Source organism: Amborella trichopoda, chromosome 11 (assembly GCF_054954075.1).
Source record: "Amborella trichopoda isolate Santa Cruz 75 chromosome 11, AtrichopodaSantaCruz75HAP2 v2.0, whole genome shotgun sequence".
NCBI classification, from domain to species: domain Eukaryota; kingdom Viridiplantae; phylum Streptophyta; class Magnoliopsida; order Amborellales; family Amborellaceae; genus Amborella; species Amborella trichopoda.
The window spans coordinates 37,360,277-37,375,453 of record NC_142346.1 but is presented as its reverse complement, the minus strand read 5'-3'; the positions used below and the strand labels follow the sequence as shown (position 1 = coordinate 37,375,453).

Here is a 15,177-nt window from a genome sequence, read left to right as displayed (position 1 = left end):
TAATGTATTTTTGGATTGCCAATTTTCAAGATTTTAAAGTTTTCATAGATATGCTCCATCTACACGCTATGTTTTAAGCTTGAAATTTTATAATTCAAGATGGTATTTTAAAGTTATCACAAAGATTTCTAGTATTGAAACCACATTTCTTGATACCATTTGAAGGTGCACTTTACTTTGATTGAGGCACGGCTATATACCAACCGCACCCTTAAATTTAAGGGCCTCATAGTGTATACTCTCTATGGAGCCTCGTACATTTACTCCCTTGGACAAAGAGTAACTTTGGATATTTTTTTAATCTAAAATTTGAGATCCATTTTAAAGTCACATATGGTTTTCCAAAGATAAAATTAGATTTTTTAGTTTCTAAACGCTTAGACATTAGAAACTAAATCTTGTATTTCATTTGTTAATTTATTTACATTATAAATTATATAATGTATTTTTTTATAGTTGTAAAGACAAATTTTTTATATTAGATGATATTATAAAACAAATTTTAAATTTATTCTTATTTGTATAGTAAATTATTTTTAATACTATATTATAATTAATAATCATACAAGCATCCAAATAAGGAAACAACGTCTCAATATTCACATATTTTTGCAAATAATGAAACTATGTAATGCATCACTCCTAATTTTTTTTAAGAAACTAAAAAAACACACTGTTTTTAGAGATTTATAGTGATTTTTTGAAAAACATTTAGGACAAAACTTGCCGATTCGACCGATTCGATGATTCGACACAGGTATGGGTACAGACAACTCGAGTCACCGATCCATTTTTTTTTTTAAGCTTGGAGCCAGCAAAGACAAGCAAAAAAACTGCCCTAACAAATTTAGGGGGTGATAACTTAATTGTTACTCTATGTATTACATAACTTAAATGGAAACTATTAATCCCATTTTGCTTAACATGATTTATTTAGAAAACCTGAATCCCAAAGCAAGAGAAAATTATGAAAATCCCCATGAGAGAAGAACTGTTCGACATTTATCCATTTCCAACTATCCCAGCTCAAGACCACGTACTTTTCCATGTGCATTTAAAATTGGATCAAAACTATAAACAGGGGAGTTTCCCTAAAGCAATAAAGTTTGAAAGAAAGGGCTTGCCAAAATTGCAAGGACCCAGTGACGTAATCCAACGCTTTTGGATGAATCCACAGCTAAGTGAATTTCAAAATATTTTTTATGAGATTGTTTACAAAGAGACCATTTATCTTTGTACATGAAGATCACAATCATTCTCACTCATTGGATGTCCAATTGAATGGCTTAAGTGAGTCACGAAATCTCAGAAATTTTTTTTAGAACTATGTGACTATTCAATGACACACTAAAAACCATCCATTTTAAAATCTAAGAGACAAGAATGATTATAACCTCCATATACAAAAGATAAATTGTTTCCTTGTGGACAACTTCTTTCTTTACATCTATTCCCTCGAGCAAATAACCACTTGGAAGGTTTTTCTCAATGTGAAATTTTAGGAATGGATGGCTTAATGACTACTAGATGATTATTTTCAAAAAAAAATTTCTAAATTTTCAGTTTTTTAGCAGTTACATCGCACTCCCACATGTGTTCAAGTGTAAGATATTATTATCTTTTTCTAGTGGGTAGAAGGTGCTAGGAAATATTTTTTATTTGGATTAGCCTATAGCTCAAAGAATAAAATCCCCAAAATTTGAGATCTTAAAGTTAATACTAAATTAAATTTTACTAGGTGGGGTGTAAATGGACTCCGTACTCTCGTGCAAGAGTATAAAATATTTTGGCTTCAAGTAAATAATATTATATAGATTTCAAGTTTTTCAAGCTTCCTTCTATATACAATGGTTATGTACATTGTATTTATCATAAAAATAAATAACCAAAATATCTTTAAAATTTTTAAAGGTATTTCAGTAATTTTTCATCATCAAAAATATTTTTTTATTATTTTTATCAAGTGTGCCCTTGCCAGATCTATCATACCCCAAATTTTGCTTCATAATAATTTATCAAGTAAAAATAAAAAATTAAAAATAAAAAGCTCTCAGATCAAGATCTGAGAGTTCAAAGACAGTATATGTGGTTATAAAGTATACTATATTTGTGGCTGTAAAAGGGATGACTCAGCTGCCGATCTAGGCAATTCCCAATGGATAAGGATTTCGTACAACTGGATTATTACCCACGTGGAATTCGACTAAGAGTTAAACCCATGGCTTCCCCTCTCTTCTCTCTCTCCTATATGTACATCAACTTCCTCTCTTTCTTCCCCTCTCCAATTAACAACCTCTTCAACTTGTCCCCCTCTCTCTCTCTCAACAAAAGAGGCCCCCGCTCCCCACTCTATTTGTGGTCTCAATCAAAACCAGAATCCAATCCCCCCTCTCTCTCTCCCTCACATTGAGAAACTCATCAAATTTTTCTCTATAAAAGCTTCTTCCAGGGGTTGGCACAAGACCCATATCAGCAAAAGACTCTCCCTCCTCCATGGTAGTTTCACTCCTCTCAACAGCCGGCCTCATCTGGCCTCTCTCTAAAACCACCACCAAAACAACCACCAGCATACGCCCCAAACCCAAATACAACACGCATACAAAGACTACATCAGGTCCCATAAACTGTCTCTACGACGATCTCGGCCTCTCATACCATGCTTCAAAAGCCGACATTAAGGCCGCCTACAGAAAGCTAGTGAGGACTTGCCACCCAGATGTCGTCTCTCCGGATCAAAGGAACAAGTCGGCGGATGATTTCATCAGAATACACTCTGCCTATGCCACATTGTCTGATCCTCAAAAGAGGGCAGATTATGATAGGAAAAGTCAGATGTCATTTTCGAGCAAAATGACAATCCGGAGAACGTGGGAGACTGACCAATGTTGGTGAATTCTATGCCGGAGAATATATTTATCTTAATAAACACCATATGTGGGTGGTCAACAAGTGTCTGGAATTTTTACACGAATGATTCTGGTGGCTGGAATCCAGCATATGTCAATACTAATAATAATGAGTAATGCTATGAGCTAGTAATCTGCTATCACATTCTATTCTGTAAATAATAACACGAGTGAAAGATCATTGCGAAAAAATATTATGTTTGACATTGCAATGGGTTATCAGCTATCAATTGTAGCAGTTTCATAGCACTGGTTATGCCAAAACTGAAATGACTCAGAACTACGTTGAATGGAAATAGCTATGTACATATCAGTATGAAACATGGTCTTTTTTTTATGTGATTTTTAAAGTTATGAAGATGCTGCAGGCGTTCAGCCACTTTGAAGATTCAATGCATTAGCTCATGACTGATAAACAAAATACTTGTGCCCAGAAGAAAATTTTGAATATGTATTCGTCTAAATGAGAAACTAGTAGAATGAAACAAGAGTAGATATTAATTGGGGACAAAAGGAAAGTCCAGTTTAAGGAAATGGAAACAGAAGTGGCACTGCATCCAAAATGTTAGCAATCTGAAGGCAAGAAATTTGAGTTCAATTCCTATTCTTTTGTTTTTTTTTTTTTTGGGGGGAAGTCAGGAGACTGAACCTTCATTGAAAGAGAGAGACTGATATAACAATGGAAACATGACAGAAACGGCAATAAAAATTAGTAGAAAGAACAAAAAAAAAATTTTTGCTATAAGCAAAAAAAAAATTCAATTAAATTTAAAGGAAAATATCATAAGAACCCCAATTTCCAAACTTATATTGCAGTAGCTCCTCCCAACTTTCTCTTTTATGCACCATTAAATTTCCTTGAAAACGATAAACATACCCTCTCATTCTGTACATACATCCACCCTTTTCTCACTTTCATACATCAACAATTTCTCTTGTACCACAAGGTAAAGACAGGATGGGAAGAGGATATCGTATAAGATAAACTGTTGAAGTCAAATTTCATACGGAAAGGTGATAGCAGAGGGGATGGAGGGGATGGGGCGCCTTGATAGTTCTTGAAGAAATTTTTTCCCGCTCGAAAGAAAAAGGTTGGGAGGGGCTAAACATGAATAAGTTTGAAAATTGGGGGTTTGTACTGTATTTTCCCAAGATTTAAATAGGAACAGATATAGAAGATATACGCCACATTAAAAACAAAAGCAATTGGAACATGAGAAATTTGAGGCCAAAATCTAGCATAACACTGAAATTGCTAATCCATTATTCAAAATTAAATTGTTGACCGACTCACTTTCTTACCTCGACATACATAAGTTCAACATCAAATTTATTAAATAATTTTTCTTTTAAGCTTCAAATTATAGTTTAAAAGATATAAAGCGGGACATTTTTTGCACGGCAGTGGTTGCGTGCAGCAACACCACAAAACTTGCCAGAAGTACCAGTTCTAGTGCACAAAATTCTGCAAATTCATTATCTTCACCTCCGCATCATGGATCTAAAAGAATAAGGATATGGAGCCCTAAAATCAGACCATCTTCCACCACTTTTTTTGAACCATTCATTTCAAGTATTTATAGATGTGCCAAATCTGTGCATATTTTGAGCTACAAATTCCAGAAATAGGAGAGAAAATGGATATGCAGGTGATCAGGGGCTGCTTTGGATCCTCAATCAATTTCCAAGATGGTTGTTTGAGGAGCCACCATATGCACCTGCACCCTTGTGAAATACTTCCCCAAATACAAATCTAGAACATAAAATTATAATTTATATAACTTACTAAGATAAATATTCCTGGAAATAAATTCAGTTTTATTTCTTTCCCAAAATGAGATATCCCATACTATTATGGTATGAAGTCCACGTCTAGGTTCTCTAGTTTTTACCAAGTTTTCCTATTTCAAAAAGAAAAACTCATACGCCACTATAGGAGCATTTTACACCTCATCAGAGCTCAAAAATTCAAGATTCCATCATGACTTTTTTAATTTGTCACAAACTTTGCCAGTAATCAGCAATTTGTACAAAACTATACTAAAGGTGGATGGGATACTTTTGGGTACAGCAAGTGAGAGACTCCAATCTGAAAGGGTTGAGTCATAGCTCCACACCACTACAATATTTTCTCAAAACTGTTTTTAGCTGTTCATCATTCACAAATTATTAATCGTCAGTTGCTCAAGCTGGATTGAAGCAGGTGGAACCGGCAGTTGAACAAATGATTGAGCTGGAAAAGGTTGAGCATCGTATTATTCGGTTTAACCTTCACTTTTAGACACAAGCATGTAGTCAACCTGCATTTGGTATGATTAACCCCTCCACATTATCTACCTCTTCTTGGTATATATCATCGTCGAGAGTTCATGACTTGCACACTTATAGGGCAGTTATCTACCTCCTACTAAGCTAATTGTGTTATTAACATAGAGTAAAATGTCCTGGATTCTTTGGTATAAACTACCACCCTCTATTTCGTCTGGAACAGTGAAGGAGCTAGAGTTAGGAGGTTGTTAGCCCTACTTACTTGATTTCTAAGTTCTAACACAAGAGTAGCAAATTTTCCAACTCAATTTTGACTCATTGTTTAAAGGTAGTGTATCAATGACTGACTCCTATTCTTTTTGTGCTTCTCTCTACCTATCACATAAAAACATGGGCACATGGCACTATGATAAATAATCAACAGCATTTACAAATTAAGTAAGGAGTGGAACAAAGGAAGTTCTATAAACAAAATCTTCAACAGTAGTTCAAGGTTTAATAAATTTCATACATTTACTGCATGTAAGTCTATTGTCCTTTTTCCATAATCAATTCGATAAGAGTCATGAGTCTTTGTGTGTATCTGATCTTTATAAAAGAAATATAGAGAGCCTTTGAGTGCTTAAAAACTCGCCAACTCCGGAGTTGCCTGATTTGTACCCATTCTTGCCCCTCCTTTATTATATTTTTATAGACTCCACTGAGTCTTATTGAAGCTTGGCTGAATCGAACCGGCAGATCTCAGGCTCCAGCTCTTGACTGGTTTCATGTTTTTAAACGCTAACAACAAGTGTACTTTCAAGCACCTATAGAACATATTTATTTAACCCAGACTTTGAAGTTTGCATAGTCTAAACATTGGCATCAACTTTTGTGAGGTAAACTCCGTAACCGCAGGAGTCTCAATAAATGCATACCCCAATGCAATAAGTTATGGCAAAGGCAGCAAAGCAACATGGATTCCCAAACAAATTTACAATTAAATAAAATCTTCGAAAACACATATATAATGTACAGGGCCATCACTAATTGCAACCTTTATGGGTAATTGTCACTTTATTTTGAGTAGGATCAGTGTACCTAAAAAAGGTCAGAAACCTGACATTCCCCATCAAGAATAATTGCAACACCAGAAATAGCTCTCTAGGAAACCAGGTGTTTCTCGATGGTTGCTACTAATGCAGATTTGGGTACAGCCCCAATCACAGTGTCTTGCTTCTCCCCATTTTTGAATAGTAGAACAGTTGGGATGCTCCGAATACCGTAATCAGTCGCAACCTGTGGGCTTTCATCAGTGTTGAGCTTGAAGCACTTCACTTTCCCCACATACTGCCTCGCAATCTCATCAATCAGAGGTTCAATCATCCTGCAAGGTCCACACCATGGCGCCCAAAATTCAACGACAACAGGAACCTCACTTTCGAGAACGGAATCTTTCCAAGACGATTCAGTAACTTCCACAGCTGCACAAATTCAACATAAACAGCTCATTTACTTGTCTACTGCTTAACAATCCTACAGCTTGTCTGAATTCCACCCCAAACCATGATCAACTCATGGTTTGGAAGAGCAGTTGGGGGATGAACTACCATTTGTGGGTCGGATGTCGCATATTTGGCCTTTTTATGTGTGCTGCCACTATGTAAGTGGAGTAAAAACAGGAATTACCAGTTTTATCCCAACTGCAAATGGCATACATTTCAGTGAAAGTCCCCGTAATTGACAAACCACAGTTGCAGGCAATTACAGGAGTCAACTCCCAGGTGGAGCACCTTCCTCCCTCCCTCCCTCTATTTATGTGTGTGTGTGTATGTGTGATGAGAGCGTGACTACTTTGCAAGAAGAATACCATATTGAGATTTATAAATGATGTACACAAATGCACAAGGGAGTCAAATGTAGCTGGTCTTGGAGCTCGAGAGTTAGTGAATATACTCTAGGTTGAGAGCATACATGATAAAATGCAGAGTTTCAAATGGGAGAAAAGAAAACCTTTTTGGAATTTCACATTGTTCAAATGTATAAAAGAAACCCAGGCACATATTTTAAATACAACACTCTTTGCGTATTTACAATATGTACAAACCAAATAAAAGAAATTAGTAGACATGTACAAAACGTACAAGGGTGGAAATTACAAAAAGAGCCATGTGAATGCTAAATTACAACCAGGTTCAAACTAATAAGCATTTGGGATGATAAACTTTGTGAAACAAATAATACATCCTCTTACAAAAAGAACGAGAATGTAAGAGAACCGCAGTACAAATTGAATGTCAAACCATTGCTAATCAGATACTCTTTCTACCATATCTAAAATGCTGGCCGTTGAAAGATTTAAAAGAAGGCTACACCAACGACTTAATACAACACTACTCAGTAGTTATTGACCCACTCTCCATTCTCTACTCAGAAAGGCCAGAATTTTGCAGTTAGACATAATCTGCCCCATTTGCCCACAGCCTACTAGATGATCATTCTGGGAAAGAGCTATTCTGATTATAGTTGTTGGAAATGCCTAGGATTCCGAATCATTTCAGGATTCAGAATCACATGTATTAGATGTTTCCTAAAATTGGAATCATTGTCCATACAATTCGGAATTACGAATCGTGATTCGCACTATATTGGAATCCCGATCCAATAAAATAGGAATCGTGTTTCCTATTTGTAGAAATCGGTCCCTTCATGTTGGAATCGAGTTTCATACCTATATGGAATCGCACCTGACCCCACATAGTTCAATGGATTCTAGAATCGCAATCCGATGAGATTGGAATCATGATTCCTAAAAATATAGAATCGTGATTCCTAAAATTCTGGAATCATTGTCCCCAGCACCTTGGAATCAAGGTTCTCACCATTCAGGAATCGAGATTCTCCCCATACTGGAATTGCACACCAGTCCCCTTCAACATATGAGAAAAGTATTCAAAAAATATTTAAATTTTATCAACTACTACAAGATTGAATTTTGGTCTGTATATATTTAGTCAAATTACCAATGTCAACCTTTATGATATCTTCGTTAACAATCCCATACAATGGACTCGGTCTACCAACAACCCTTCGCCTACAAGGCCTGGAGCTGATCTGCGGCATACAACTAGTGAGAACAACAACGAGCTCCCTCTATCTCCTTTCCTTGAATTATAAATAAGTAGATGACATAGAAATTCTTCTTGTTAGATGTAGTTTTGAGACTTTTAAAGATTGAGTTATTCAATTTTAAGTCAATTTCTGATATTTAATGATTAATTTAACCTAAAATACCATAGGGCACTTCGCTCATATGCTTATCCTCTCACTCTACTTGAAGAAAAGCAGTAATAGCACATCTTGGTACCCATCATATATTTAACAATATTACATTAGTACCCACATCATTTACCAAAAATTATTAAATTTGAAGTAACAATTTTTTTTAGTAATATTTATACTTGGTAAGGGTTGGTAAAAAGTAATATGGAATTCGAAAACAAGGATAGAAATTAGAAAACAATAAAATAAAAAATTTCACATATTCCCCATATTTAAAAGTTCGATTTTAATGCCGTGTGCAACAACTTTAACATTCGCAATTCCTAAAAATTTGGAATCAACATTTCGCACAACGGCACAAGCAAAATCCCATTGTTGTGTAGCTAAGAATCACAAAGTCTGCGATATGGAATCTTGGTTCCAGGCTTCCAAGAACCGAGATTCATAAACTAAATTGAATCACTTTTCGAGAAACTTGGAAACGTGATTCTTTTCTTTCATAATCGAGTTTCCTCCTGGGCGATTCGGGTAGCAATAATTCTGATGCCCAATACTAGAAATTGCAACTGCTATGATTGGGACCTCAGTGGGCCATTCGGGTAACTATAATTCTGATGCCCCAAGACTAGAAATCGCAGCTGCTATGATTGGGCACGAAGGGTTAGACCTCGCAAATAACCTATGCAGCACCTCCTTTTCTTGTTCACACAAGGAACATGAAACCTTGAGCATTTTTTAGTTTGCCCTCATGAGATGAATAAGGCCAAACTGGAAGTCTGATCAATCATCATTTACAAAACCTCAGCCCTCTTATTCCTCCCCGTTATGACTTTCAAAATGCAATGACTCTCTTTATCTGCTCCAAGGCTTACATCCTCCAAAAGCCCCAAAAAATTAGTACAAGCTCAAACTATATATTTTATCCGTGCTCCAACATTCTTGATTAATGAGTCTCCTTCATAAAAGGGTTTGCATGAAGATTTTCAAATGAATAGGTGAAAATTTTATTCATGTATTGCAAAGCTAGGAAGCGCATAATGCAACTTAGAATCATTCGCAAATGAGCCAAATTTGCTGTAAGCTGTAACATGTATCTCAATTAAAATAATTTTTTATCCAGTTTTTTGTCTTCACCACAATACCATTTTCTGCTACATTAATGATATTCAAAGCTGCATGGCAGTGAAAATCTTTCATTTTTTTTTTCCATTAAACTACCATCTTTCGAATAATTATTTTGCATAGATCTAACAATTTTCTCCATTAGCGTGATTCTAAAGTGTGCTGAAAGATAAAGAGTACAATTTAAAACAAACCTTGTCTCAAGAAGCCATGTTGGTGCTTTGGCAGCAGCATAGAGGGTTTCTGGGTGAAATCAAAACCCCAATGTTGCAGGACACCTTTGGAAAGTCTTTCACCTTTTGGTAGGGAAGATATTTAAGGGTTTATATCCCCACCACACCCTCACCACCACCCCCCCCCCCCCCCCCCCCCAAACTCCCCCAAAAAAATAAAAATTAAATAAATAAATAAATAAATAAGTACATAAATAAAATAAATAATAAACAGGTATAGAAATTTTTTGTATGATCCAAGCGATAAAGACAAAGAGTTAACATTCAAATTCATGAATATTATGTGGTTCAAGCAAACTGAACCAAAAACATTATCTTTAGATCTTGAATGTTCACAAGGTATTGTATGTTTAAGTGTTAGACATTGTTAGTTTTAGTTTTATAGTTTACGCCTTAAGGGTTTCAATCACAAAGTGTGACCTACAGCCTTGTGAAATTTTCATTCCTTATCATTTTATAACCTATTAGGTAAAGTGTAACTTCCATAAGTATATGCATTGGAGTGAAAGTTTACATATGTAATGTGATAGAGTAATCGGCACATTTTTACAGGTTAAAAAGTTTTTGGTTAGTGATGGAAGTTTGAGAATAGCTTTTCTCAAATTTTTATCAAAATGAAAAATATTAAATTATATCATGATGTCAATAATGAAGATAAAATTGAAAAATATAGAATGGAATGATTTGTTCGATAGTTCATACCGTTAACTCCGTGTGCGTTATCAATATCTCTACGTGCGATTCGTTAGAACATTAACTTTTACTTCTTTCTTTTTTAGTATTTTAGTATTAGAATCTCATATAAGGTTATAGAATGTCATGGTGCTAGAACCTTGTTTAGAGATGTTTTTGCTGGTATCGACCTGGATTTGGATGCCCAAGTAGAATTTGGAGCATTCCAAAAAATAGGAGATCCAACTACAAGGAGACAAATAGTTTGATACAACATTGCTCTAGTCTGTCTCGCCTCTATTTGGTTTGGTATATTTCGTATAGAGTACAGGAAATCTAAAATATTGATTCAAGTTACTCTTTCTCTAGGAAATGATCCCAAATGAATAGATATGGAAGCTATATATAATTTCATTGTAAACCACGATCGAATCTATGGAAGCACTGGTTTATACATTCCTGTTGGTATCGACTCTAGGGATAATTTTTTTCGCTATCTTTTTTCAAGAACCGCCTAAGGTTCCGAATAAAAAAATAAAATGATTTTTCATTATCTCAATTGAAATAATGAACCTCCTGGGAGGTTCATTATTTCAATTAGTTCCCATGTTCCTCGAATGGATCTCTTAGTTGTTGAGAGGGTTGCCCAAAGGCGGTATATAAGGCATACCCAGTAAAGCTTACAAGTGAACCAGATATGGAGATGGCAACTAGGGTTGCAGTTTCCATTATTAGAGAATTTCAATACCACGACAGGATAAGATAGTTTATTTATAACGGAATAATATACAAAGTCAATAGATCTCAACCAATGCAATAGAATTTATGGTTACACAAAGCGTGGAGGATAGTTCCTGATCTGGTCCAAGACGGACTATTGTATAGGATTTATTTAAACCGTTGAATTTAGAATATGGTAAAGTAGCTCCGGGATGGGGAACTACACCCTTATGGGGGTCGCAATGGCTTTATTTGCAATATTTCTATCAATTATTTTGGAGATTTATAATTCTTCTGTTTTACTGGATGGAATCTCAGTGAGTAAGGTACAGAAAAACCAGGTAAAAACAAAAAATAAAAATAAATGAATCACTTAGGACTTGGATTTCTAGGTTAGGTAATTCGACCGTGCAATTCCTTTGTTTCGGTATTTCTGGAATATGAGTGTGTGACTTGTTATAATTGATCCTATTGTATACTACAAAGAGTGGATCTGTCGTCTTGATAGAGATGGCTCTATCTTGTCGGATATTCAGTCTAGTATCTGAAACATATACATTACATGGTGACCTAGACAAACTATTTGATAGGTAGAAACTTAAATAACAAAATGACCTTATCTTTATAAAGTTACCAAGACAGAATCAACTATGTAAATGTTGCATAGAAACACAATGCGTATAATTGTAGATTCTCATGTACTTTTAGAAGGGATGGTAGGATAGAAATGGGTCCACCCAAACAACAACATGTTGGCCTGTGTGTCAAAATGCTTGTAAAATGGCGCATATTCATCACCTATGCACTAAATAGACTATGGATGCTAGCCCATGTACCTTCTAGCTTACACATCAGGCTATATGCTCCCATAGGAGATAGATACTTAAACAGAAGTAATAATATGAGGATTTTAAACAGAAAAACCATGTGAGTTACTTTTTCTGAGAGATAGGATATCTAGGTTTTAAGATTGGGAAAACATTGTATACCTAGTATGAGCATGTCATTGGATACTTTGACTGAACATCCATCATCCACATATATCCATGTACTGTGGGAGATGTGGTCCGCTTTTAAGGCTGCTCCTATTTTTTTTTAGCAGGCACAGTTACTCAACTCCATCAAGGATACATGGGGATGGTGAATGGGTATGAACCCATACTATACATGGGGATGGTGAATGGGAATGATTTTAATATTTTAAAATCATGGATGCCTATTCCACATGGCAGAGGGGGGCTGCCACGAGGGGCATAGACGATTTTTCCATGCTACGAAATATAAACAATTAGGTTGAAGCCCAAGGTTCAAATTCGTGACTTGTTAAAGATCTCACAATCTATTTCGCTGTGAAAACAATCATATCTTCCAGTCTATCCAATGAAATCGTCAATATTTAACTTGCCATAGGCACTACTAGCAATTCCAGAATTGTAATTTTAGCCATGAGACTAGATTCGTCAAAATCCATACCAACTGCTACAAAATTCCCATTGCATAGATCGTGCCTTATAAGGATCGACAGTTCCATGGGACAATTGTCCTGTAATGTATATCCAACCACTTGTAGAATTTGGAAAGAAGTGTTTTGTGGAGAGATACATCTCTTGTTACGGGATCCATAGAAGAACAAAGAATGAACATTTTCACCCAATGTTTTCGATGTTCTTCAAATTCAATGGGAGCTTGCTGTCGATGGTTGGAATGGCGTGGGAGGGGTCAGGCCAGCCAACCACAATAAAATAACAACTGAAACTGATAGAAATTTATGGATGTCAGATAAGAGCAACTTTGCTACGATGGCACTGTCACAATATAGGGCTTAGTCAAGGCTACTAGTCAAAAGGTATAATATAATTTAATTAATTTATTTATTTATTTTTTGGTAGCTTCAGAAATGCAGTTTAAGAGAGTCAGATTCCATGTAGCTACTTTAAAAGGAACCACTTATAATAGTACACGTAGGTTTTGTACTAATGATAAAAAGAAAAAAAGAAAAACATAGGTTGTGTACAATACATAACTTGATTAACAAGAAGGTCTTGCCTAAGATTAATGGGTCTTAGAAATCTCTATTAATAGAGAACTTTCCATATGAGAATCTTTACATCTCTCATACAATATGTTGTCGTTTGATACCCATAGAGAGTTACTCTCATCTGCAAGTAGGTTGTGTACTACTATAAACTGCCTTGGTTAATAAGGCCATTCCTAAGCTTAGTGGGTCCTAGATATCTCTATCGATAGAGAACTACCTCATGTGAGAGTCTTTTACATCTCTCATACAATGCATTGTCATTTTCATACCATAGGAGCTACTCTCATCTGCAATTTTTTACTTCTCTTGTTGAATATCTTCTGTTGCTTTCGCAATAATTCTCTCTCTACACTTATTTATTTTTCACAATCTCCTCTCTCATTTCACAAAGATCTACTCTTTGTATGTGAGTCATCATGTTTTTTTTCCTTTCCAAGTTGCTCCTGAGCATTAAGCTCTGGGGGTTATTTGTGAAATTGATTCTGACTAGCTATGTCACAACACAATAAAGATGCCACTGGGCTATGAAGAACTTAATTTCAACACACTTCTTTTTTCCATAAGTAGTGTGAGAACTTAGCAAACATTGGAAATTCACTGCTAGCTACTCTACAAATTATAAAAAATATATTTGAAATGTTTTTGAGTCTTTTTAAATCTTCTCATAATTAACCATTTATAGGCTCCCAGGCCCCAAACCAACTGGAGTTGTTTAGATGTTAATGCAAACCAAATTCACATCTATTTTTTGTGTGATCATTCCATCTCTCGAGTCTAATATTAAAATTTCTACAAATGAACAATGGAAACCAACATGAAGTTGATATCAAACTCATCAAGACCAGCCTAGTAACCATGAACTCAGATGGGTTTGCAAAATACAAAGAAAAGGAACATAGAAAAATCAAGAAAGAATTCGTATCAAACACATATAATACCTTAAAACTCAAAAGAGTCGAGGACTCAGATGCAAGCATGAGCACTCTCATACCATAACTTACGAAAAGACCAACTCTTTCATTCTATCACCAAAGCATAGCCCCAAATTTTCTAGTAGGTAATAATTCACTGAGAGATAGGAGCTTTCAAATAATGGGCAGACATAAAAGTGACAACAATCCTATAATCCGATAAACCAGACAGCAAATAATTATGAAAGAAATTCCAACAGAGAATACAAACACTACAGATTCTAAAATTGTTTAAGAAAAAAAGGGCAGAAATCCTTGGCTAAAAAGCTAAAAAGATATTGACATGTGAGGTTAACACAATTCATTTAGCAAAATTTCAAGAGAAACAGCAAATAAAAACGATGACCATAATCCCCCTTCCTTATAAACAAACATATATATGAACAAAGAACAACAAATAATCACCATCCATTCCTATTAGAAACTCATAACCATAAATGAACACCAGCAAATCAAACAAAAAAGAACGAAGCAAAATAACAAAAAATAATTAACCACTCTAACTGTAAAATTGTACTGAAGGGAACAAAAATATCACTCGAACTTAAAACAACAGTTGGACGATAAGATAAAAAACTTCCAATTATTCTGAAAATACCAGAAATACAGGGAAAAATACACATATGAAACAGGTACGTAAAAAAAACAGAACTAATCCTTATTTGTGAAAACATTAAAACGTAATTAAACATTTAAAATCAAATAGCGGTCTACCTTGAGCAAGAGCATCTTGAGCACCGCAAACGAAATTTCCTGACCCTCTTCTCCTTCTCACTAAAAAAGGGCTCACGGGATCAGGTTCCCCGATTCTCAGGCCCGCCCGTAGTGCCCGAGCCCCCCGGATCATGTACGAAGAGGGCACAGTCAGCTTCAGCGACGAAGAGGCGGGCAGCAAGTAGGGGCTGCCCGGTCTCGTTAGAGTGGCGGTGGAGGAAATTCGAATGTTAACGGTTGCGGAAGACATTGCTGCTACAATGTATGAGTGG

At 35.5% G+C, this 15,177-nt stretch overlaps 1 protein-coding gene across 1 annotated transcript; it reads right to left on the bottom strand.

The window, feature by feature from the left end:
- Positions 1-6,132: 6,132 nt before the first annotated feature.
- LOC18436790 (uncharacterized) lies at positions 6,133-15,177 on the bottom strand. Its single transcript, XM_006847012.4, has 2 exons — positions 14,906-15,177; positions 6,133-6,637 (listed from the first exon to the last, which is right to left on the bottom strand). Exons 1-2 carry the CDS (start codon positions 15,153-15,155, stop codon positions 6,318-6,320), a joined length of 570 nt encoding a protein of 189 aa, XP_006847075.1. The 5' UTR covers positions 15,156-15,177; the 3' UTR covers positions 6,133-6,317.

Bases quoted from the DNA above. Each gene is read 5' to 3' on its own strand.
- LOC18436790 (XM_006847012.4), bottom strand. From the start codon at position 15,155: ATGTCTTCCGCAACCGTTAACATTCGAATTTCCTCCACCGCCACTCTA. The intron at 6,638-14,905 runs GTAGACCGCTAT...GAATTTGTGCAG, and splicing joins TCAAGATGCTCTTGCTCAAG to CTGTGGAAGTTACTGAATCG.